Source organism: Metopolophium dirhodum, chromosome 4 (genome assembly GCF_019925205.1).
Source record: "Metopolophium dirhodum isolate CAU chromosome 4, ASM1992520v1, whole genome shotgun sequence".
NCBI lineage: Eukaryota > Metazoa > Arthropoda > Insecta > Hemiptera > Aphididae > Metopolophium > Metopolophium dirhodum.
This window is the reverse complement of record NC_083563.1, coordinates 32,409,641-32,435,213: the sequence shown is the minus strand read 5'-3', so window position 1 is coordinate 32,435,213 and position 25,573 is coordinate 32,409,641. Positions and strand designations below refer to the sequence as shown.

At 34.5% G+C, this 25,573-nt stretch overlaps 1 protein-coding gene across 4 annotated transcripts in view; it reads left to right on the top strand.

Annotated features, from left to right (window-relative positions):
• The window catches only part of LOC132943749 (nucleolysin TIAR), a 356,895-nt gene that overhangs the window by 230,911 nt on the left and 100,411 nt on the right, over positions 1 to 25,573 (top strand). The window contains exon 1 of one of the 4 annotated variants that reach the window (XM_061012835.1): positions 1,064 to 1,980. The exons of the other annotated variants lie outside the window; for them this stretch is intronic. Coding sequence (XP_060868818.1) covers positions 1,803 to 1,980 — 178 coding nt within the window. The 5' untranslated portion in view covers positions 1,064 to 1,802. Of the gene's footprint in view, positions 1 to 1,063; positions 1,981 to 25,573 lie in introns of those variants that run through there. 4 annotated transcript variants of the gene reach the window in all.

Below are 25,573 nucleotides of genomic sequence, written 5' to 3'. Positions count from 1 at the left end.
TACTTGTCTTAGAGACGATTATGTAAATGTATGTTGCTTTACTCTGCCGTCGCCACTTGCCGTCTAAATGTTAATTTTGTTGGGAATACTAATATCAACTTTAGTCAGTATACATAAATTACCCAAAGTAATTACAAACTAAAATAATAAACTACAATTGGGGAAAAAAAAATACGTGGCTTTTATACTGGAAGTCGCGGATATAATATGTATAAATTGTGTATTTGTAAAAATTCGACAACTCCGAAAAAAAAATAATAATAATAATACAATATTGCAGCTTTAGTTCGGACTTTAGGAATGACGAACCATGATGGCTGTGGCTATTGGTCCGTATGAATTGTGGTGGCGGTGTATTTATTATACGATGGTGAACATTATCTGTTATCTTAATACAACAAACGAGTTTACTCAATAGCATGCATCGATATTCGATATTGTTATCGTCGTTTAAAATAATAATAATCCTATGTCATATATTTTAACTACGCGTCGTGTCATCGTGTATATAGTATCATCAATTATATTTCAACGACTGTTTGCCGTGCAAGCGTTGCACCGTCATCAATATTGTATTTCAGTTATAATAATAATCATAATGCGCTGAACGACAATAGTTATAATATTATTTAAATAGTGGAATCATTCAAATCATATTACACAGAGTCGTTTTTTATTATTCGGAAAACTATTAGCTTGTAAGCGCCGACCTGTTTAAATACACACGACCGGGTGCGTGAGATAATGAATACAATGATTTTTATTTTAATACTATTTTATCCTGGTCGCAATAACAATGTTATTTATAGATAAATACCATCTTATATTTGAGTTTGGCGAAAATCATGCACGCGTGTGTGTAGTGGTAGACAGGCATGCGGTAACGGATTTAAAATAAAGACTACACGTCATTGAGTGTATGACACTGGCCGAGGGATGTATGTGTGTGTGTATGAGTTTATACGAGATAGAGGGATGGATAGACAGAGAGATACATTAAAAGAGAGGGAGAGAGGGGAGGGAGGGAGAGAGACAGAAATGGGGGGGGGGGGAGAGAGAGAGAGCGAGAGAGAGGAAAAGAGTGAGTAAGCAAAGAGGGGCGGTGGGGAAAACAAAAAATAAGTCCGAAATCGTTCGTGTAACCGTTTGAACGAGGTCAAGAACTTCGTCGGGGTGTTAAAAGAAAAAAAACGATTCAGAGGCGGTCGAAAAAAAAATGAGGAAAAAAGTCACCCCAATATAATACACGGACGTACGCATTATAAATTGTATACGGTCGTCTTTGGCGGCGAAACAATGGGGTAGAGGGCGCTACGGTCTGCGGTGGCGGTGGTGGACTCGCGTATAGTCGTCGGCCGCCGCGGTGCCGCGCTGCCCCGCCGCAGAGGGGTTGTTTGGCCGCCACCGCCGTAGCGTCAGTCCGAACGCAGTCGTCCCGTCGTTGCGACCTCTGCCGCTCGTCGTCGCCGCCGCCGCCGCCGTCGCCTTCGTCGTCAGCACCGTACAATCATCACACCGTGGGGACAGTCTTAGCCGAAATCGCCACGAATCTCGATCCTTCTCGACCAACACCCGAAACCATCGAACGTGTCTGTATACCGCCCGTGAACAGGTACGCGAGAGATTAATCGACGAAAAACATGTCGGCGAAACGGAGGTGAATCGATATAACACGAAAAGCCGAAATATCAAAAGTAAAACACGTCCCGTCGAGTGCCCGCCGAGGAGTCACATCCACAGTCGTCGTTCCACCCGTGTCGTCGTACAACCCGAAGATTTACGCTTACCCGCCCGCCGCCGCTATGTTGGCCATGTCCACGTTGATGATGCCCGCGGCAACAGTGACCACCATGACCAACCCGGCGCCCATTGCGATCGCTCAACCTTCCAAGTTCGAACCCAAGTACATACTCAGCCACAACCCACCGCCGCAGATGACGGCCACCGCAGTGGTGCCCCAGATGACCATCAACAAATCAGGTACGACGACAGTTTATAATAATATACGGTCGCAATTATTATAGGCACCTAATATTGATGGTAATATTATTATATTATAACGTAATATTCTTAACGACGCAAACAGTAATAATTAAACGATACGTCCTACTACCGTGGTATCATTGACCGCGCGGCTGTCTGTGGTCATCGGTCGCGGTCATAGCCGTCGAATATAATAATATTATAAAGCACGGACGCTGTAAACGGCCTGAAAATTGTACTTCGGCCGATTATGGGTACCGGTACCTAGGTACTGTAATAATTAATGTACGTTTTGTACCGTCTCGGCAATCTTTTCGCGCGGGCGCCGCCAACGCCACGCGACCGGAACAGCTGCCGGTATCGCCGTCTACCGTGGTGGTGGTAGTAGTAGTAGTAGTCGTCGTCGTGGTATTATATACTTGCGCGGCGGCGTCGCGGAGCGGGGTACACCGGTCGCTACCGCCGCCACAACCGCTGCCGTCGCCGACGCCGCCACCGCCGCCCGTTGTTTTCGTAACGGTTTTCCGTCGGGTGTCTCGCCGGCCGGCGGGACGAAAAATCTTAGCTTAACTGCCTGCCTCGAAATTATTCCGAAAACCTATTTCCCGACGTCGTGGTCGTCGCCGTCCAAATTGGACGACACGACACCGCGTATCAGACATACGACGCTCTATATAATATACTGTTAAACCACGACAAATTGGTAACAAAGACGTGTGTGGGTTAGGGTTAGGTATTTTAGGTCCACGTCCTCTTTGTTATTTCTCGTGGGTTTTGTTTGTCTTATCTACGGGTTTCCGGTGTTGCGTGCGTGTGTGCGTGTGTGTGTGTGTGCCAACGATGTATATTATTATGCATAGAGATATCGAATGATTTTTTTCCGATTGACATAATATTATAATATTGTGCATATAAAGGTGTAGAGAACAACGTATAAACTTTTTAGCTACTTTTTTCCGAATATTATACTGATAGGCGAAATATCGGCCAAACGGTATCACTTTTACTATATTCTGATTTTGTTTTATGAAATAATAAATTGTAAAGTGTCATCACCGTAGATTTAACTAAAACGTACTTTTTTCAGTTAGTAGTAGATAAGTAAACAATGATTTGTTTATTAATCTTTTTACCTTTCTTGTGTTTTGTTTTTGAATGATTAATTAATAATACATTTACAAAAGTGTGTTTCATGTTGTATAACATGAAAATTTCCTTAGTACACTGTTGAAAACTTTAAAATCATTCATAACTGATAATTTAATTAAAAACAACTATAGTATTATTACGCAGTTATTTAGAATACTCATCGTAACTTAATCATTTCAATTAAATATCGAAAAAAGTTTATTATTTACAAGTTGCAATTTATACCGGCTAATAATAAAATATGAATTGAAATGATATATACATAGTATATAATTACTAAATAACTAGTACCTATATTATACGTAGTACCTACTTTTATTTAAAATATTTGATAAAAATGTTAATACTATTAGTATTTTACGACCATAAGACTGTACAACTATTTAGTTTTCATTTTTTTTAATTTGCAATAATTTGTTTGTCATTGAATAATTTTAGTTATATTATACTTGAAGTAAATGAAACAAAAATATTTAGAAAATAAATGTTAATAATAAAATATATTTAAAGTTATGACGGTCTGTTCTTATAGATCTATTTTCCTTTCTTTTTAATATTAAAACAATTCTCAACAAACTAATTAACTCTAGACACAACTTGGTAAAAAAACCGTATTCAATATATTTTTTAACTATATTCCTTATTCAATTCATATGCATTAAAATATGAGAACATAATATATACACTATTTTATAATATGTTAAACCAGTGGTTTCGTATACCTATGGGTCCTATTTATAAAACACATATTAAAATTTATTTTATTTATAAAATATATATTAAAAACAAGGTACCTATTATTATAATCTAAATGTATAGTATTATTTTTTTTTTTGCTCAATTTAAGAATGATACTAATTAAATATTTTTTTATACCAATCAACAATAGCTTGGTATAAGTTCGGTATATTTATCATTTTTAAATAGCGGTTTCTAAGCGATTTAAATGACATTTATAAACTACCTTTATATGATGAAGTCGATTAAGCTAAACGATTGGGTGTTTCATTTATTTTCACGGTTCTCCATGATTATTTTTTTCAATGAGAACCAGACAGTGAAATTTTTCTCATCCGGGGACATCCATAGTTGCTAAAAGGGAGAGGGTTTAATGGCACCAGATTCCCTCCGGGGTCAAAAAACGGTGAATACAAAAAACTGTGTACACCTGCCCCTCGCGGCATATTGATTTTTGCACCCTCTTTTTCGAGCCGGTTTTGAGATATAGCTCTCATAGTTTAGTCATCTGTACCAAATTTCTCTATGGGGTTATGTTTAGTGAAAATAACAATTACAGTTACAGCTGTAATGACATCGAAAAAGCTAATTTTTAATAACTTTAAGCTACGATAATATGCTACTTTGTATGGAAATTAGAAGATACCAGATGGCAATTTCGAGGAAAAAAACGTACGAAAACAATTTTAAAGCTAAGAGGCACTACATTTGAAATGAGTGGTAGTTTTTTTAGAGCTGCTGTGCGTATAATTAGGTTTACAATAAACGTTTCTGTATATTTTTATGAATTTTTATTACCTGATATAACTATAAATACCTACAAAATAAACATTTTCATAAAACTATTTGTATTAGTATTAATACTGTTGGGTTTAGAGAAATATAACGTACACCAATTAATACAAATTATTATTATTATGCATCTTGAACTTTTTTGTGTGGAACAAAATAAAACAAAGGTCAATTATTTTTAATTTTCATAATTTTTTAACTACCTAATTTATCAAGGCTCTTATCTGAAACTAAAATTGGATTTTATTCTACTAAAATAAAGTAGGTAGGTACACAATATGTTGAGATAGTTGATAAAATTTAATTTTTTCCAGGTAAAACGAGAAATCAACAATATTTTATTAACAATACATTAGTGTATAATATTTTAATGGTGTTTCATAACAATAATAATCCGATGGATGGGCTGTTTACTGTTGTTGTTGTAACTTACCTGGTTTCCGGTTGAATTTGTTGATACAAAAAAGTTAAATATTTCATATGCAATACATTTCTAGAAAATAATAATAATAATAATAAACAGCAAACGGTTCGCGTTGCACGGTAATTGCAGCACCATCTGTCAAGTCGTCGGGTGGCGCGGCGGAGCGTGAATGGAATACATGTCCCTCGGGCGCCAGGTGAGGGCATACATGAGCCCATTTGAATATGAGCGCGCGCCATAATGTACTTTAATCGGCAATACGTTTTTTACGGTTTTCGGCCTTGAATTTATCCCACTATAGGTAACTTAACTCCGAAATATGTAAAAGCACTGAATACAAAATGTAAAAGTAAAAACTCTGGTAAAAACCTATATTGGTCTTGAATACAAATATATTTCATCCCAGACGACAAAATAAGGTGCATAGAATATTTCGATATATTTATGTATATATAGAATAATATGTATGTAGTGTATAATATACCTGTATGTAGGTGTGTGTGCAGGCGGTAAAATGTACTCAACGTCAGTTTAAAAATACCTATTGACTGTACTAATAAAAAAATGTGGAACACGTACCACGTACCTAGGAGTCAAAATATTTGTCGGTCGTATATAATATTTCCAAAACAATAATTATTTAATTGTTTCAGTTTTATATAATGTGATTAAATAGGTATAAAAATCTACTACATTTATGGTTAGTAATTGTTTCAGAACTCAAAGGTATAGGTATTATAATAATTTATTAATATATTGTATAAAAAAAGTATACAACAGTATGTTAAGTGTTGGTAATTTGCCATTATGACTTGATACGATTAATTTTACTTTTGTTCCAGTTTAATTTAATGTCCCTACTTTAAATAGCTCTTTTAAATATATAGTATGACTTTTATATAAATATTATTTTACTGTAGGTAAAAGTCTTTACAGTAGAAACTAAATAAGTGAACATTTATTTCTATTGTCTTTTCTGTAAATGTAATTCAACCAAGTTAGGTAATGAACGCTTTAAAATATTGTAAATTCAAATTTTTTTTTTTATATATATATTTAATGTGGATTCCCTCGGGTACTTACCACCGTTTAACAGAGTTTCAGGACAGGACTTGAATTCTCAAAGGAGCCAAGTATAAAACCGGCCAACTAGCCCCTTTATATGTCTGAAGTTTTGTTTCGTGAAAGTTTCGAGACGGGCCAAGGTTTCTCGGACGTTATATTACAGAAACCCAAGTGGCCAAGTCCGTAAGCTGAAGAGTGAGGGGAGAAAAAGCTAAAAATTTTGTTTAACTAATTCACGGTGGGACGTTGTAATAAAACAACTTCTTCCGGCGATGTGACATCTATTATGAGCACTGAATACACAAACTTTCGAAAAATGCATTAATAACTTAACCAACAAACTTATTATAATATATTCAATTACGAATTATTTTTTCCTGCCTGTCACGTAAAAGTTTTTTTTATCAACAAATAAAACAACAAAATAATATAAACTAGTTTTGGCACGATACCTAAAAACTTTTAAAAAAAATATTTGAAAAAAAAAACAAAAATAAGAAACATACCGTGATTGGGAGCTTTCACCCACTATATTCGTCGTCCGTTAGGCTATTTACTACGGGAAAATAATGCTCAAGAGAATCCGACGTAATATAAATGCTAATAGTTAGATTTTGTGGAATAAAAGCGCACATGGGTTTTGTTTTATCTAGTATTACTATTAAACCGTTAATTGTTATGATTATTTTTTGAACAAACAGTATCATTTTTATTTATTTTTATTATTTTCCTGTGCTAAATTACTTTATAGTTTGCATACTCAGATTATCTTCCGGATGCGAGTTTAGACGAATTATTTATTATTATGTTTTAGCTGTTGTAAATAAACTCGATAGTTTTTTATGATAATATATCACAAATCGTTTTTAAACACATAATTGGTTGAGTTTCTCGTGGTACCTATTTAGATTTAAATAAAATATTTATTCGTCAACGTTATAAATAATTTTCGTGTAAAATATAAATTTTCATCACGTTTTACTTAAGTGATACTCTCAAAAATATAAAAGCATATTGTGCATCGTGCGTCTTCAGTGAATTCAATTGATCGATGTCTAGTTAGTTTTCAATCTTTGACCATTTTTGGTCTGTAAATGAATTATTCAAAAGTATATCTTCTCTGGTGAATACAATGCACATCTCTTCCTCCGTTTACTCGCCATTATTGGGGACCAATTTATTGTAGGTTATAATAATTCAACTGTGTAATAAATAATAAAAATATATCGAAAACTAGTTTGATCACATAGATGCCGATTTTTTATATTATATATTATTATTATTTTGTTAAAAATACGTATTAGTCTAAAATTATATGTATAGATTTATACCTAAATATATTATTGACGTATCACTATTAGTAATATATCCTACGATTTATAATACGGTCATTGACCTACATTTAAATTTAAAAAAAAACGTAAAAATACCAATATTTTTTAATCTAATCAATAAGTTACTGGCAACTAAGTAGTAAGTAAGAATATGAACCATGAAACGTATTAGATAAAATAACTCAATCAATAACGTAGGTTTTTGTTTGACATTGACAGCGTATGGTAGTAGTATTGTGTTCATAATAATATAATAATATAATAATATAGGTAAATTATTATGAATATTATGGATGTAGTCCGCAGTTATTATTTTTAAATTCGACCGGTAAACAAATAATATGAGTTTTTTAAATATTCCAATCACGTTACGTTAACATTTTTATTATTTTTCTTCAAAATGCTTTCACTTTGAATTTTTCAGAAAAATATAGAATGCAATTCCTGTGTAGGTACCTATTATCTATCATACACAAATGGTTAATTAGTCGCTACAATACAGGCACAATAATATATTATTACTTTAGATTTGTGTTTTTTTTTTACTTTCGTAGCAATGATAATGAGAACTCGGGTTAGGTGTGCCTGTTGTTAGGTTATCCCATTTATACGTCTGCCTTACGTGAAAACAATCGGGGTACTTCAAACTCTAAAAACTTATAAGACTCTTGCATATTGTATAATAATTTTACGCATATGTGTGTTTATAGATTGGGAACGCCGAACGCGCTCAGGGTCCGAGCATAATAATATATTATACTATTATAATAATAACAATAATAATAATAATAATAATTATTATTATTATTTTTATTTTATTATTACATATATTTATTTTGTTTGTCGTCACCGAAGACAGCGCTGAAGAAACTATAACTCACCACCGCACCGGTGTAGTAGGTCTTTACAGTTTTTGACGTTAAAAATTATCGCGCCGCTACCGCCGCTGACGATAGGCGTGTGAGACCGGTTTTGCATACGAAATGGCTGCCCGCTACCCACGCTCACCGCTCTGCCGTTCGATAACCCGAGAAAACCATCACGTCTGTTTTTCACCCTTCACCACCCGCCGCTGCTATAGTTATAATAATAATATAGATGTATATATATATATAGGTATATAATAGTAAGTGCACGCATATAATGTATTTTATCTCGTTCAAAATTTCTCTCTCGCGTTTTTTTTCTCCTCTCTCCTTTTTCTCTCGTCCCTCTTTATTGGTCGGACTTTATTTAATTACGAGAATCCCGAAGGGAGTGACGTGGGACTTCCAAGACGCACGGTGGTGGTGGCGGAGCAAGCGGCGCCAGTTTTTTGTATAATATTATGTACCTATAATAATATTATTATAAATATATGCACAGCGGTGCGGGTGCGGCAGCGATGAATGTTTTGCCGGAGTCGAAATCAGCTCGTTTGCGCACGACTCGGCACGCATGAGATGAAACACCGTGCACTATTATAATACTGGTGTGTTGCATATTATTATGTGATTTAACGGAAAAAAAATAAATGTGTCGTATATATTATTATATGCAATCTACCGACTTAAATCGATCTTTCACGTAATTTGTCTTGTTAAAAACGCTGTAGTTTGTATCGTTGAGAACTCGTCGAACATTATATAATAAGTAGATACTGTAAAATATAATGAATAATTTTCTGTTTAATTTACAGTTTGTCTCTCTGACTATATTATAATATGTGTATAGTATCTTCTTCAACGTAACAGACTGTGGACGAATATTGAATTGTAGCTAAAATAGTATTTCCATCTCCTGTCTTACATTCAAAAACCTGCAACTCAACATATTATATTAGGTTTCCTTAGTTAAAAAAAAAAAGAAATTCTTGTGTCTTCGCTCTGCAGTGATACATATTTGGTGTAACATCGAAATAATTAATCTACAATAAATTATAGATCCCATACTCCGATTGATTACGCACAACAATATAGTTTTTAAAAACGGTCGCCTAAATGTATACATTGTATTTGTTTATTTCTGACGAATTACTTGTTGTAGAAGATGAGTGTAACTTTTGAACATATTTTGTTTTCTATGCCACTTGATTGCGATAGTTTCGATGACGGTGGCAGCGGGAGAAGATTGAAAATCATTGAATCGAGCATAATATTTGCAACGAGGAGGAAACTAATTAGGGTGAATACCACTGGACTTTGCAATATCATTGAACGAAATAGCTATAAAAGTATGCCCACATTATCGTGACCGTAATATTTTTCATTTATCTATAACTTAAAATTTTACCGAGATAAAAATCGAATTTTGTTATAACCAGATGAGCATAGCTGATTGCGTTTGATTAATCTGAAATTGTAAACTTCGTTTAGTAAAAAAGCTAATTTCAGCCATATTGATAATAATTTATAGCTAGAAGGTATGGATATATTTTTTAAATGTATTTTTCAGATATTTTGGCATGGAATATTTTTTTAATTTTAATTTTCTTAATTTTGCGTTAAAGGATCGATTGAATAAAGATATATTAATAATTATAATAATTGATGTTTACATCAATTCATGAAAATAATTTATGATAATAATCGTATATCATTGAAAATTGTTGGTACCTACCTTAAATAAAGATAAAATGGATTTTTATTTCTTATTCCGTTTTAGAACATTTTTGTGTTTATATTAAGCGGAAAGGAAAAGCTTTAAAAATATTTTTAATTGAATACTGTAATATTTTGAAACAACACTCGGAAAAATAAAGAAAATAGAAAATAATTCTGGAATGAATTTTACGATGTTTTCGTTTACTAAATTGAACAATATTTCAAGTACCGCGCGCGCGGATAAGTTTCTTTTATACGTAAACCGACCATAAACGAATATAACGACAATCGATCGTGTTATTGTTCTTTAATTCATTTAATTCGGAATTCGATGCACGCCGAGCGTCGCCGCTGTCGCCGGGCTATGGAAAAAAACACTCTTAATTTCGATAATTGACTTATTCAAGTTTACTGTTATATATATATATTATATATAAAATATATGTACACGATAGTTGTACGACAATACACGTTTTCAATTATTAAAAACGAAAACGTCTACATCACTCTCTCTCGGTCTCTCACTCACTCTCTCTCCCTCGCACACTAGCCGCGTGCGTCTCTTTCCCACATAGCCGTCGGATAACGGGCCAGTGTGTCTGGCAGACCGTAATACATTTACACACACACGCACGCAAAACTATACATTACATATTGTGTATAACATCGCCAGGTAATCAGCTGCCCCCCTGTATCGACTGTTGAACATCTGTTCACTGCGCACATAATATATTACATATATAATCATAGGCGCGCGCGCGCCAGCGTGTGGGTCGGTTCGTATTATTATAACATTTACAGCGTGTGCGCGGCACATATATTATGTAATAATATTTTAATATTAATAGGTACGCACCTGGTGGCGACCAGAATTTTTCACGCGACGTTTCTGCCGATGACGTCCATCCGTATATAGTTAAGTTCTTGGCCAGCAGCAGCAGTACTAGCAGTAGCAGAAGCAGCGACGGCGGCGAGTCCCGTGGGGATCTCGACGACGTCGTCGTCGTCGCGTAAAGGCGCGCGGAAAGGTTAATTTTCCGGAGTTTTTTTTTCCCCCGTTCGTTATTATTATTATTTTTTTTTTTCACTGCCATCATTAGTAATTACTAATTAGTATCATTCCGGCTAATGAAAGGTCACGCGCCGTATCGTCGCCACGCCCGCGAGACCATAATAAATATTAGATTATTATTATTATTACTATTTGTATGTCCGCAAAGCTATTATATATATATAATATATAGAACAGTATATGTGTGTGTTTAACCACGTCGTTTACCGTATAATGTATATTATATATATATACGGTGATATATTATAATATGTGTACATAATATTTTAACAACTCTGCCGCCGACCAAACCGACACGCATTTCCCGCGCTTGTGACGTGTGCAGGGGCGCCCATAAGGTAATTTTTTAGGTGGAGGGAACAGGCTATAACTTGGTTCCCAAATCTACAGCATTTAACACAGATAGGCAAGTCCTATGAGGAGGGGATGTGGATTGCAAACATAGACCTAGGTATTTAAAAACATCTTTGAAGTATGAGTAAATATCCTAATGTTTACGCCTTAACATTAATTATTATATCAACTTATATAAATACTCATAATATATGTCTACGTTTCTTAAACTCATTTCCATAAAACATAATATTTTATCTCTTATTGAAATAACAAATACCTACAAACGTGGTTAAAAAAACAAATGGATGAATTGTTAATATTATTAAACAAACAAAAATAGGGGATTAATTATATTATAATATATATATATATGATTTTTTTAAATAATAATAAAATAATTATTTCTACTCTAACAAATATAATTTACGTGTATACAATAATAAGACGATTAATGCCAGTCATCTTACATTTGAAATTAGTTGTAACGACAAACAAATAACTATTGATTCGTTTAAATGTATACATAAAAAAACAAAAAAAAAAAATTAATTGTATGTAACACTCTTGGAAAAACAATTTTTTGTGGTTATTAATAATTTTCAGAATGGGAGGGGGCACTGATTCTCCTACCAACAAGCGTCCATGTATTTGATGTATTTGTGACCTTCGACTCACGTGCTGCTGTACAATAATTATTGTTGACGGTGGCGGAGCGGTATCGAATATATATATGTTATACAGTAGAGTTATAGTCGGCTACAGCAACAGCAGCAGCAGGGTGACGACGACGACGACGATGGCAGCTGCATTTGGTGCAGCGCACCCCAAAAACGTTGCGAGGTCATTGCACCGGTGACGGTGGCTGTGGCGGTGGCAGCGGCAATGTGTATAGACGTTGCCGATTTCCTCCCCAAACGGTCGTCGTATTTTTGTGTCTGTGTGAGTTTGTGTGCGCTTGTGCGCGCTAGTATATCCCACGCGGAGGGACGCGAATATTATTATTTTGACCTTTTACACCCCCCGGCCTTCGACGAATGCTCGGGTCTCTCTTTGTTTCGAGCGGTCCGTCGAACGAGACAATGTTATAATACCACCCCAACACCGCCGGAGTGACGGTGGTTGGAATGAAATTTCCAAAACCCTGCAGAAAAAATAATTTTTTTTTCGTACTTCATTTTCTCCCAAAAAATCAGTCTCTACCCTAGACCGCGAGTCGCAACAGTTAAATTATCAGCGTCGCGGTCGTCGTCTCGTCCAGACACCGTGGCAGACACACGCACACCTGGCGAGGTGGTCTCCCGATACTCTTGCCCCGACCGTCTCGTATAGGTTCTATTGTGCATGTCTGCGTATATGCGTCATATAGGTATATTATAAACACAATACCGTCTAGCCGGCTGCGCGTCACAGTCGGTGTTTACCCAAACAACGGCAAATTTTTGTATTAAAATATCATATATTCTATACAAAACGTAACCTATAATCTACAGAGATTTTGATAACTCGCGATACTTATTCCGTATGAAGATAAACGACTATCACGTGTTAGCTTATCGAAAATACATTTCGTTGCGGTCGTCGCTCCGCTGGTTTTGCTATACCAATCCTTACAATTGAATCGATTTATCGAACCCGCGTTTTAAATATCATCAAATTTGTATGAGTTTATTCTAAGAAGAATCAATATAATATATTACACCCATGTACATTTCAAACTGAAATTTCGTTATGGGCGTATACACAATATATGACCGTATTGGTAGACGTGTAGAGGGAAATTGTTTATCAAACAGAGTCCTTTTATGGGTTAAAATATACCGCGTGTACCTATACTTATAAAATATGTACATTTATACTTATATAGAAAGTTTTTTTTGCCTTGAATAGTTAAGACGTCGTAAATAAATTATTGCGTTCCACAACTTTTGATAAAACAAAATTTAATTTACCAGCAGGAAACGTTAATTTAAAGAAAATGCACTGTGAAAACACTGGTCTCTGTGTACCTATCCACTTCGGTGGTGTAACTATAATACAGAACCTTTGGAATTTTCCATGGCTAGTGTTCGGGGAATGACATGAACTAAACGCGAGGGCTTATGGAATTCCAAAATCCATTAACGGATTTATTACTATATACCATACCGAGTATTCCGAGTAAAAACAAAACATTTATCGTGTTATTAACATATCGTGTTATTATGATTGATTTATCAGAAATACCTACCTACCATACTTACATAATAATAATATTATGTGTAGTACAGTTAACAAGTACCGAGACGATTATTAAAAATACACCGTGGACATTAATACAAAATATTTCTCCATACGAACTACAATAATAATATTATTTATAACGAGTAATTTCGTCTTTAAAGTGTAATAAATGTGTCGTTTGTTTACTGTCGTCGAGGCGTGGTATGTGTCGCGAAATTTCGAGAATATTCGGAATATCTCGTAAACTATAGCATTAGCTATCGGCATTAGCTTTCAATATTATTAAGCGATTTTCTGAACTTTGCCTGAAGGTCGACATGCAGCTGTGATGCAATACGGTTATTCCAGTGAACCACACTTACCTATAATAATACCAATATTATATTTTTATATAATAATTAATATCATATTTAGTCATCTAGGTAGACGCTATAAATCTGTCGGTAGTAGCTCTTATAGCGTGGCCAAAGGTCGGTAGAACATCGATGCATATTTATGATTATTGTATATGATATGTAGTATAATTTATAATAATATCACATAATATTATTAATAAGTAGGCATTTTCTATTATTTCGTCCCCTATAATATACTTTTACTGGTGGATTATATTTCTGACGATGGCTGTCTCCATAATAATCATTTTCATTTTCGTGCTGCGTGGTGTTTTTGATCGGCATGAGTCCGAATCGTATTTCCCAGGACCGTTAATAATATAAAACTACTATATGGAGGGGCACAATAATTTCTGTTTCATTTATGATGATATTGTTTTCATTCTACGTCGCGACTGTCGTTCGTCGTCGTTGAAAGCTATCGCTGCCTATTCTTTAACATTTTTTTATTTATTGCTTTAACTCTGCACGGAAGAGAGGTAGAAAAAATGTATTGGGAAGTATATGTGATATTGCGATACCCGACCCACTTATCCACCGAACAGATGTTTGCTGCGAGTCTTGTGTGACCCCAATAATTTAAAAGACACAATAAAACTTATGAATTTTGAGGGAGACATGGAATGGATCGACGTGTATCTGACGTGCACACACTATTTCAATAAAATATTGATTTTCGTTACAATATCATATAGTTATTATTGTTTATTTTCAATTTGTTGCACGTCTGGTTCTATTTTAATAGATTCTAACTTGTTTTTTTGGTTAAATAAGTACATGTATATCAATTAATGATTATTGATAAACTAGTAATTTTGTTTGCGATAATTTTTGTCATCTTTTTTTTTTTTATATAAATATACTTATCTTAGGTAGCAATTTTTTGTTTAAAAATATTATTATAACATTAAACTAATATTATTTGTGATTATAATATTAGTATAACATTATTATAATAATATTATAATATTATCATTACAAAATGCTATAGGGATACGTACCATGGAGCTTCTATCACATTTACTCGTGTTAAAAACACAAAACCTCCTTTAATATTTTTAATTCCATTTTAACGAAAACGGAATAAAATAGATAAATCAATAAATATATAAATGCCACTATGGAAAAAGAAAATTACATCAATTCAAATGAAAACTGCTTCTGATCGCTCTAAATAGTCTAATAATATGATGTTATTCAACTTGTTTACGGCGTAAATTTTTTTTAATAATAATATCCTTACCTATATTATTATTATCACGGTCGGCCGTCAAATAATAGCATTCTGTTATTAATTATTATCATTCTTAAGTGATTTTATAGTGGGTTATCGAGTGTTTTCTTTTTTTGCGGATGTTGAATGGCCTTCCCCTCCTTTCAATGGACATATACAGTATATACTATACAATATATAACTACTCTATAATGTATTCGACGGAAGAAGAAAATCGATATAATTTCCATCGGTTGAATTATATATAGGTATACACGCACACATTATATATATTTACGAAAAGAAAACCCCCGTAGTTTGAGTACTCCGCGCCGTCGTCGTTATTATAATACCACTGCGTAACGGTAAAATATATCATACAGCATAATAATATATAACATGTGTAGACGAAATTAATTTCAGTAAAGTATCTGTTGGGTGGTTTTTATTTGGAAATGTTCGTAAAAGCACGTGAAGTCTTAGGGGAGAGACCCGTTCCTCCAGCCCCAGTTCACGCGAGCTCACGGCGGCGACTGAGCTCGCTGAATTTGTGGTGAGGGGTGGGTATTGTGTGTGTGTGTGTGTACAAAGGGCTCGAAACGCGAACGAGTCGCGAGGGGATTGTGTGCGTGTGTTTGTTTGTGTGTGTGTATGTGTGTGTGTGTAAGTTCGTATACGGCGTTGGTTGGTCGGCGAAGGGGTCACACGTGCTACCGGTAGTGGTAGCGGCGTTGCACACATGCACGCGCAGCGCAACAGTGTAACGTTTGTTGCGTACCGGAAAGGTTTAACGGCGCGTCGTATATAACCGTAAAGAAAAAAAAATAGTAATAATAATATGGCCAGCTGAAAAAATACAATAAAGTACTCGACGCGCGCACATTATACTTCCACGCGACCCACACGCGTCTTAATGATAAAAATTGTAATTATTATTATTATGATTATGCTAAAATATATAAAAAATAATAAAATAAAAGTGAAATACCATATGATAAAATATTGTGACGTATAATATTATGTATATCCTACCCGCCCTTTGCGCTCGCCAATGGAGTGCGCTTTTTGTGCGGAGCACGTAATTAAAATAATTAATTTACTCAAACCCTTAAAACCTATCGCGCCACCACTGCTGGGCCCGTGCAAAAGGCACTCGCTAACGTGTGTCGATGTACGCCGTACGGATGGTATCAGAATGAGAGAGAAAAAACGAGTGAGAAAATACCACGACGGCGAAGTCGTTTTTCTCTCTACCCTCATTATTTTTTTTGTTTTTATCATTATTTCCTATTTTATCGTCGATGATTAATTATCACATTAACCTAATGCTATTTACGTACCATCCACGCACTGCCGAAATGTAAATATAATAATAATTACATTACATTATGTTATATTATTATACATTTATTATTTTATCTTATACTGTTGATGTTGTCACACGTCCAAACGATTTCGACATATCCATTAAAAAGGAATTATATAGGTTGGTGTAGTTAGCTACATTGTTTTCCTCTCGGTTCGTTTGTTTAGTATTTTATTTTAGAAACTGATCATAATATCACGCCAATGTATGATCTCGCTATAAACTACCATCGCGTTTTAATTATGAGTATTTTTTCTCGTGATACAGATGAACCTAATACCATAATATATAATTACATTTCAGACTGCCGCATCTGCTTTGGTTTCAATGAAACGATAAAAAATTAAAATCGTAAAAACGTTTATGTTTAAAAATGATTTTACTTCTTGAACGTGCGTATGAAGAAAACAAGGAAAATTATGTCGACATTTCCAAAACTGCTGGAATATCTACTACCTACTACGAATACCCATAATTTCTTTTAATAATCATATTTCTCGGCGTCCAAAATCCAAATGGATTGTAATTCGTAACCAAAAAACAAGAGAGGGAAATGGATAAAAAAAAGTCTTCTTTTCGTTTCCACGAACGGATTTACTATGGAGAATTCAAGTTGATATCCCGCAAGCTTTGCCGTGTATAATATAAACCAAGTGCGTTTTCAAGTAGACATTTTCATTCATATATAATATAATATAAATATATTTAATAAATGCATTGGGAAAACGTACCGTGCAGCCACCTCCGTATCATATTCGATTGAGAGAAGTACAGTGCGTAAGGACTAAGGGTTGTGTTCTGATTGCTGAAATTCCGGTGTTCAATATTGTGTTATAATATACGTGCTGCAGCACAAATGCATTCTACGATGATGGTGCGGGCTGTGGTGGTACAGACCCCTCAGTCATTGGCATAATGCATTTTTTGTTATATATATTATATAATTCATACCACACGTTTGCACCCCTTGTGCTATAGTCTTTATGTTATCTGCACACTTTCGCGGACTATTGTATTTCGTATTTTTCTCCTCGTACTCAACAAAAACAAAAAGACACTACTATGGCCGCCACACCTCCCTTCGCGCCGCGTTCTGTCCTCGAGTAAAATTATATTATAGATCGTGTGCTTAAGTGGACGTCCTGCCCCATCATAATATTAATTCGTTCGCGGTCGCCAATAAACGATTTTGCAGGTCATTATACAAAAACGGGCGAACGCACAGTGGCGACGGTCGGAACGGTGGCGCTGCAGGGTTCTTGAAGTGGCGGGCGGCGTGGCAATGTTCCACCTAAAAGTGATTGGTCGGCTGTCGTTTACCAACAGTTGGCTGCGTGCCTAGCGAGACCCGTCATAAAATATTGCTGGTCCTCGAGCGGAAAAAAAATATTATTTACAGATAAATACCATCCAAAATTTCAAATTCGTTCGCATGATTTACAGTTCGAAATTGATACGTACAATTTTCCTTCAACCTTTATATTATATTATTTCGGACAGATAATGTACCTACACATATTATACATTTCAATATATTTCGGTGAAAATGTCTGACTCTGCTAGTTTTTAAAGGTAAAGTGTATTATAGTCCATGGCCTGTGTAATCGCAACCACCTTTATAAGCATCTTGTGAAAACATGTATTTGCTTTCATACTCTACGGATGTCCTAACTAACGAAATGAGAAAAACCTAGAAACAGCGAGATAAGGTGAACGAAAAAAGAAGTATCTAAACACGCTATATATAGTTAAATTTACTTTTAGGGATCCTTAAGCTCCCATTAAGAAGTTGACCCTTTTCTTCCACAAACTCTGATGAGACTATGTTATGCGTATAATAATCTTCGTGGTAATGTAAAGATAATGTTACAAAATGGACCACAACTGTCTTATTCTTCAAGTACATTATATTATGAAAATATCAAACAAGAAAATAAATACGAAATAAGATACATATTGTATATCATTTACATAAAATAGTATACATTTGAAATTGCACGTAAAATATATAAATATGTCATTACGTTTAAAAACGGTTGCATCTGCAGTAAAAAGTTAATTTGATGCATATCATTTTTACCCGTATATTTGTTTAAAGTTTTCATATTTTTAAATTAAGTTCTCTGATAAAAATGAAAAATGTTAGAAAGCTGTAATAGTGGTTACTGCTTACAATACTCTAACTACCTACTACTGTACGAAATAGTTTTTATGAAAATCGATGGTAGAAATGATTTGGCAACGCAACCGTCTTGCAGATGTATTGTATTTATGTACAATAACATAAAAAGTATCGGCGGTGGAGTCGTCGAACCGTTTACATTAGCATACGAATGTCAAGTCGTATGACGTCACTATAATAATAATAATGTATCATGCAAAGTCATTTCAAGATTATACGATATGTATCGAAAGAAAATAAAAGCGTTCGAAATCCGTTCTTCTCCCTCAGCCGATTAGGATTTCTAAAAATAAAAATAAAATACAATATGTAACTTAACGGTGTACGTATACAACAATGTACACAAGTGTGTGGCAGGCGATATAATATATAGAAGCACAATCCCGGAAGATCGGAGGAAAAAAGCTAAAAACGGATGTTCAGCGAAGAAAAAAGCGACGTGAAAGGGGAACAAAAAAAAAAAAAGTCACCACTATTTATAGCATACGTACGCGTAGTGGATATACGGAAGCTGAGTTGGAAGAGGTGGAATGAATTTATCGTCGGTAGACTTAAGCGACCGATTTACAGGGGCGTTAAAATCAGCCCGCATTGCGGTAAACACGAGGTATATAGTGGCTATAGGCTATATACCGTTGGAAGTGGTTGGCGGAGGAGGTGATGGCGTGGAAAGGCGGTGGTGTATAGGTAAACTTAACTGCACGCTCGCCGTATACTACACAGATACACATTACACACACTCTTCCGGCGATGTTATTAAAACGATTGCACACATTACTCGCCGTATGCACCGCCACCTACCTATATAGGTAATGCGCATCCACTTCCAGCCGGTGTCCGGTCCGCCGCTGAAGAATTGTTGGCTTTAAACGTCCCCCCGGGTCTCGGGTAAAAGCCGTTTTACGCGCAAGCACGACAATAACAGCAATAATACGCTAAATACAATTTAAAAACAAAAAAAGAAGGTTAAATTAAACCAACTGCCGCACAGGCCTATTGTATTTGTAAAGGCGGCAGTGGTTGTGACGGTGTATACTGCTGTGTATTATATTATAATATATTATATAATGCGCACTACCTAGTCGTTTTATTTTGTTTTCAGAAAAAAATAAACCCCTTCGCCGACGTTTATTACGCCACCACCTCGTCCCAAATTTACGGGCCACAGGTGATCGACGATCCGTGTAATTAACATTACTTTTTTTCTTCTTTAAATATACAATTTTAATTGCGAAATACGGTTTTAACGCTTTCGCTACCCGCGCGCCTCTGTGTACTTATATATATGACCCACACGCACACATTTATATTATACACAGTTGGCGAAACATTTGGGACGGAATTGTCTTTCGAGTGAGTTTTACGTGGGAGGGTTAGTGTTTCGGGACGAGTGTGGAGAAAAAAATACCTTAGAGAGAGTATCAAGCGCCGCTGCTGCCGTCAGAAACGGAATGTGCTTGGAGGGCTAACCCCTTTAACTGTGCAGTGTGCGGTAGGGGCGAAAAAATTATGTATATATCTCCTCCACACTTTGGGTGTTGCTATAAATTGCTAAAATGAATTAAAAGAAAATAAATGTGTGGTCTGAGCCTCGTTTTTATTGCTATTTTTTCCTACCCACAATGTTCTATTGTTGGTTTTAGACGATTCCATTATCATTTTGCCAACCCTTTTTTAACCTCTATGCATTATAAGTAGTTAGATATATTTGTTTTTTACAAAAAGTTTCATTAAAAACAATACGAATTAATACTATTGAGGTAGGTACGAGATAATAATATACACTTTTTTTTTACTGTACAATTTCTCGTATATTATTGTAAACTATCCAAACGATATTGGCATTATGCGCATTAACGATTAACACAAAATTAGGTATTAGTGGTATTACGATGTAATAACTAACTATATAAAATCTCACTATGGTTCGAAATCTGAAGTAAATAATCAATACATTTTATATTTTTACGAATTTTTGTTTTTTCCCCGAATTCTACGAATGAATTCAGACAATGTTTACATGGTACGAGTATTTAATCGCTATGTGGTTTACAGCGTATGCATTAGTAATTATCACACGTTACACGTCATTATGCGTTCTCCAGGAACTAAATGCTGAAATGTTCATAAATTGAAATGTCATAAAACTATCAATTGAATACGTATATTTAACAGAGTACAAAAATAATATTATTACCTATTAATTAGTTTTAACGAAGTCTGCAAACATTTTTCTGTATTAGGGACGATGTGTTTATTCGATATACCTACATAGTTTCATTTAAATTTAAAAAACACACGGAGATCACTGTGTGATATAACTACTGCGACGATGTCGTTAAGTTGGAGAATTAATCACCTATAATACTGCTGTCAGGGCAGGAAACCACGCAGTTTCACGATCCGGTAGCCAAATGGTTGCTGTGGTCATCCGAGAAGTTTTGGGTCGTTCGGTCGTCGGGTATATGAAGAAACGAGAGTGATTGTGAAGGGTGTACACGAATTGACGTTCGTGTAATCATTGCGCGAAGACTCTCGTTAAACTTTTTAATCGAATCTCGCTGCTGTTTATCGTTAAACCCAACGGTCTATTTTTTAGTTTCAATACGTAACTAAAATATTGGATTTAAAACGTATTATGCAGGTACGACTACCTAAACATATCTTCCCTACAACGCATATTGACGAATTAGCGCCAAAAACTATTTCAAGCAATTATGTCACGGCATTTTCACGGTGAAAGGTCTTAGCATTAAAGAGTGTAACATTTATAATACACGGGCGCGCGTAAATCATTATACTTGTATTTTATTTGCATAGCGTCTCGTTTACAATAAATTTCCTATTGTGAGTTTAGGATAATAAAGCCAAAGGTCCATATGGCTGCAGTCATATTATTGTTTGATGCAGTAAACGCTAAAATCTGACTGCCATTGTCTGTTGACAAACTAAAGAAAAAAATTGAGCTCTCGCCACTACAAAACGAGTTAAGCACTTACCTACATTATGAGAAAACAGTTTTGGGTACTCGCGATACAGTTAAATGGGTAGGTAGTAAAAGTGACACCCAAGTGCAGACAAGAAATTCCAAAATCATATTGTACCCACTCGAAAAGGGTCGTGGTTAAGGACTGCAGAATGTTATTATATATTAATGTGAATATATGCAATATTATAAACACAGATACGGCGTCGTATGTCAAAAGGTACGTCGGGGTTTACAAACGTATACAGTGTAGTGGGTACAGGCGGTTAGTGTTTTGGGATCAAATTTCGCAGCGACGTCGACGCGTACTAATGGTGATGGAGGGGGGGGGTGGTATGGTGTGAATGTGTGATAAGTATCTGCGGATATCTTACGAAACCAATCAGAATTCACGAACATCACAAAGTAATATAATAATATACATAATGTGCTGTCTAATCCGCTGACTAAACAATTAGTATGTACATATTTCCCGCCACCTGATTCCCCGCTTAATTATCTTATCCCGACCGCGGAGAATGGCGACAATTTTTGCATCAATTATTTAACAATTATTCAACTTCCGTTGAAAGTATCGATTACGCGGTATTGTAGTTTAATGCTACACGTGATTTTGACTGTGGTTGACACGCCTTGTTAGACAACGTGTTACACGCGCGATTGAAGTTTATAAACACCAACGACAGTAATATTGTTTTTCATATTTATATTTATATAGATATAGATATTGTACGTAAACAGATGATACCTAGGTACTTTTTATTTATTGAAAATGTACGAAAACATCGACAAAGTCAAAATTTTTATTTTTTTGCCACCCCCTTACACAACGTTAATGTTCAGCGAAAATTTACTTTTATTCGATCGGACGCAATATGAAATAACGTAATTTCCTCTTGTACAAAATATTCTCCTTTTTTCAATTGAAAAGTACTACTTTGGAAACACATCTTCCGCAAGGTTTAATGCTTTTGTAGTGGTGTGAAAAGATTCTTGATATTTAATCTTCAATTTTATTATCTCTGTGCCCTACTTTTGCTGCTAATCAAGTTTCATCGTTTGTAATAAAATCAGAAAACACCATACTAAAATAGATTTATGAAATTAAAACTTACGCTGTTTTAACATAATTATAATCATAATATCGCTACTAACTTTTTTATATAGACGGCTGAAAATAAAAACGTCTGGATAATAATTTATCTAAATGTTCTCATTAAAATACTTATATTACATTACATTATTATTATCATCTTCCGTTTTGTTTCGCATATTTCTTACAATAGCGTTGCCTGTTCGGTGTTAGATGACGGAGTTAAGGAGGCTGTTTCAACAAGCGCAAAATTGTTGTAGTGTTAAAATGTATACGTTTTAGTTTAAGTATTAATATTTCTGTCATAACAATATGTCTTTCAAAATTATTGGAAATACAGGATTCCTTAAAGAGTGAAGATAATAAATGTATTATCCTCGCGATTGTTATTGTTGTTTTTTTCAGTGATAGACAATCGATTAATAATTGGCTGAATTATAAAATTTGCTCTCGGGCTTCAAATTTGTTAAAATAGCACTGACAGCATCATAAACCGATATCGGTGACTCTTGGTTTATTGTTTTAGTGAAGTACAAGCACGTCTACGAACATTTGGAAAACATTCGTGGTTATTGGAAAAACGGTTGTTAGTGTAAAATGCATCTTCAATAACGGTCTAGCGGCGTTTAATGGTACTAGAAAATATTAAAAATTGGTTGTCTGTTCCCTTGGGATTTGTTAAGGTGGTGAAAAAAAATCACTTAAGTCGTTCGACTATCTTACAATTACATAATATACTGTTTTACTTGTATTTTCCAAACCTATAAAATACAAACACATAAAAATTAAATACAAAAACATTTTTAAAAAAAGCAATCGTCAAGTCGTGTGAAACTATCCCTGTTCTTAGAATAAACCTTTAAATAATAAAATAGTACAGTGAAATGTCTCTACAGCAAAAACCACAGTGTAATAAAATTATTAAAATCTGAGTGCTCTCTGGATAGGTTAGTTATTCTCGTCAAGCGATTTAAAAATGTTCACTATTAAGAGTTGTTGAAAAACAGATCATTCTCCCTACGTTACATGTGACCGATGATCTACCTCTTATGATCCACTCGGGGTGTAATTCTTTGAAAACGGACGGCGCTTAGCGTCGGGATTGACCGAGTGTACGATCAACACGGCCGCAGTGTAATTACTATTTAGTATATTTTCTTCAATCCCCCCATCGACTTTTACGAAGTTTACGAAAACAAAAAATATACAAAAAAAAATTATAATAATTATCACAACCGCTCGAAAAAGTTTTATCCGCTGAACGGAGTCGAACACGAGTTTCACGGAGTGTACATTATAAATATTATACTGACACAGCAATCGGGTGTAACCACAGCGAAGAAATTTATAATATAGGAGAGTCCTTAGGCAACAATGAATATTCTGTCTGGGCGATTAAACGTATTTTTGTTTGGGTCACCGCCGCGTGATTAAAAAAACCTTTTACGCCAAACTCGCGATATTTCAATGACGCGACAACGGCACGGCGACTCCGGTAGTCTGGCAACAACAGTTTTTGTATATAAATATAGTTTGCATAAGGTCTTCTCTCCGTATTTCTATCGCACCGTAGTGCCCGTCTATCCTTCTATAACTTTTTAATCCATCTTTCTAATACATCGATATTTTCATTCATAATAAATTATTATCGTCATTTTTATATAATTATTGTTATTATTATAAATACTATTACTGTAATAATGTTAATAAACAACCATTCATCCGGACGAAGTGATGCCATCCAAAAAATACCATATGCAAATTTATATATATAGCATGGATAACGAAAAAAATGAATAAATTGCAAGACGATAAGTTGATTTTGTTTTTGGGTGGTACGAGGTTTTGTAATATTGGTATCAATGTTATTATAATTTCCTAAATATTAATATCCTATTATAATTATTGTACGGTATACCTAATGATTCATTTTTGAAACTGTATATTTCTGATTTCTGTAAGTATTTTTCTGCCTGAAATCGGCGAGTGATGTACTGAATACTGATGTGTCATTGATTTAATTTTAATATTACTCTGTACGCAATGAATTTATTAGTCTATTTTAATTGTTGGCTTTAGTGTAAACACGTAATTTAGTTACTATTTATATTTATTTATGCTGGGCACAGTTTAATACCCACAGTAAAAGTGTTTTTAATTTGGGCTAAAAAGTAAAAAAAAATAGCACCAGCTGGATTGGTGAAAATTTCACGCTAGAATACATTTTTGAATCTGGAAACGTATAAAAGGAAAGTAGTGGTACAAAAAAAACTAACTATTTCTATTTAACAGAATATAAAGCTGGCCCTAAAGTTTTTTCCAGGATAAAGTTTTTTTTTTGTTTTTGCACTTTGCAAAATATGTAGTATTTCTCATTAAACATTTCATAATAATTTTAATCATTGAAAAAGAAATATATATATAAGAGTGAAAGAACAGAAGATAACTTCATATTTTTAAACACTTTTGAAAAAGGTCCATTTAGTAATTTACATAAATATATCTTTTCTTTTTAACACCAAATAATAATTATGTTTCTCGAACATTAAACCTATGAATTTACATCAACAAATTACAACTATATTATGTACTTCGCCATTTGTAACACGGTGGGAATTAAAAATCTTTAAAAACCGAATAGTT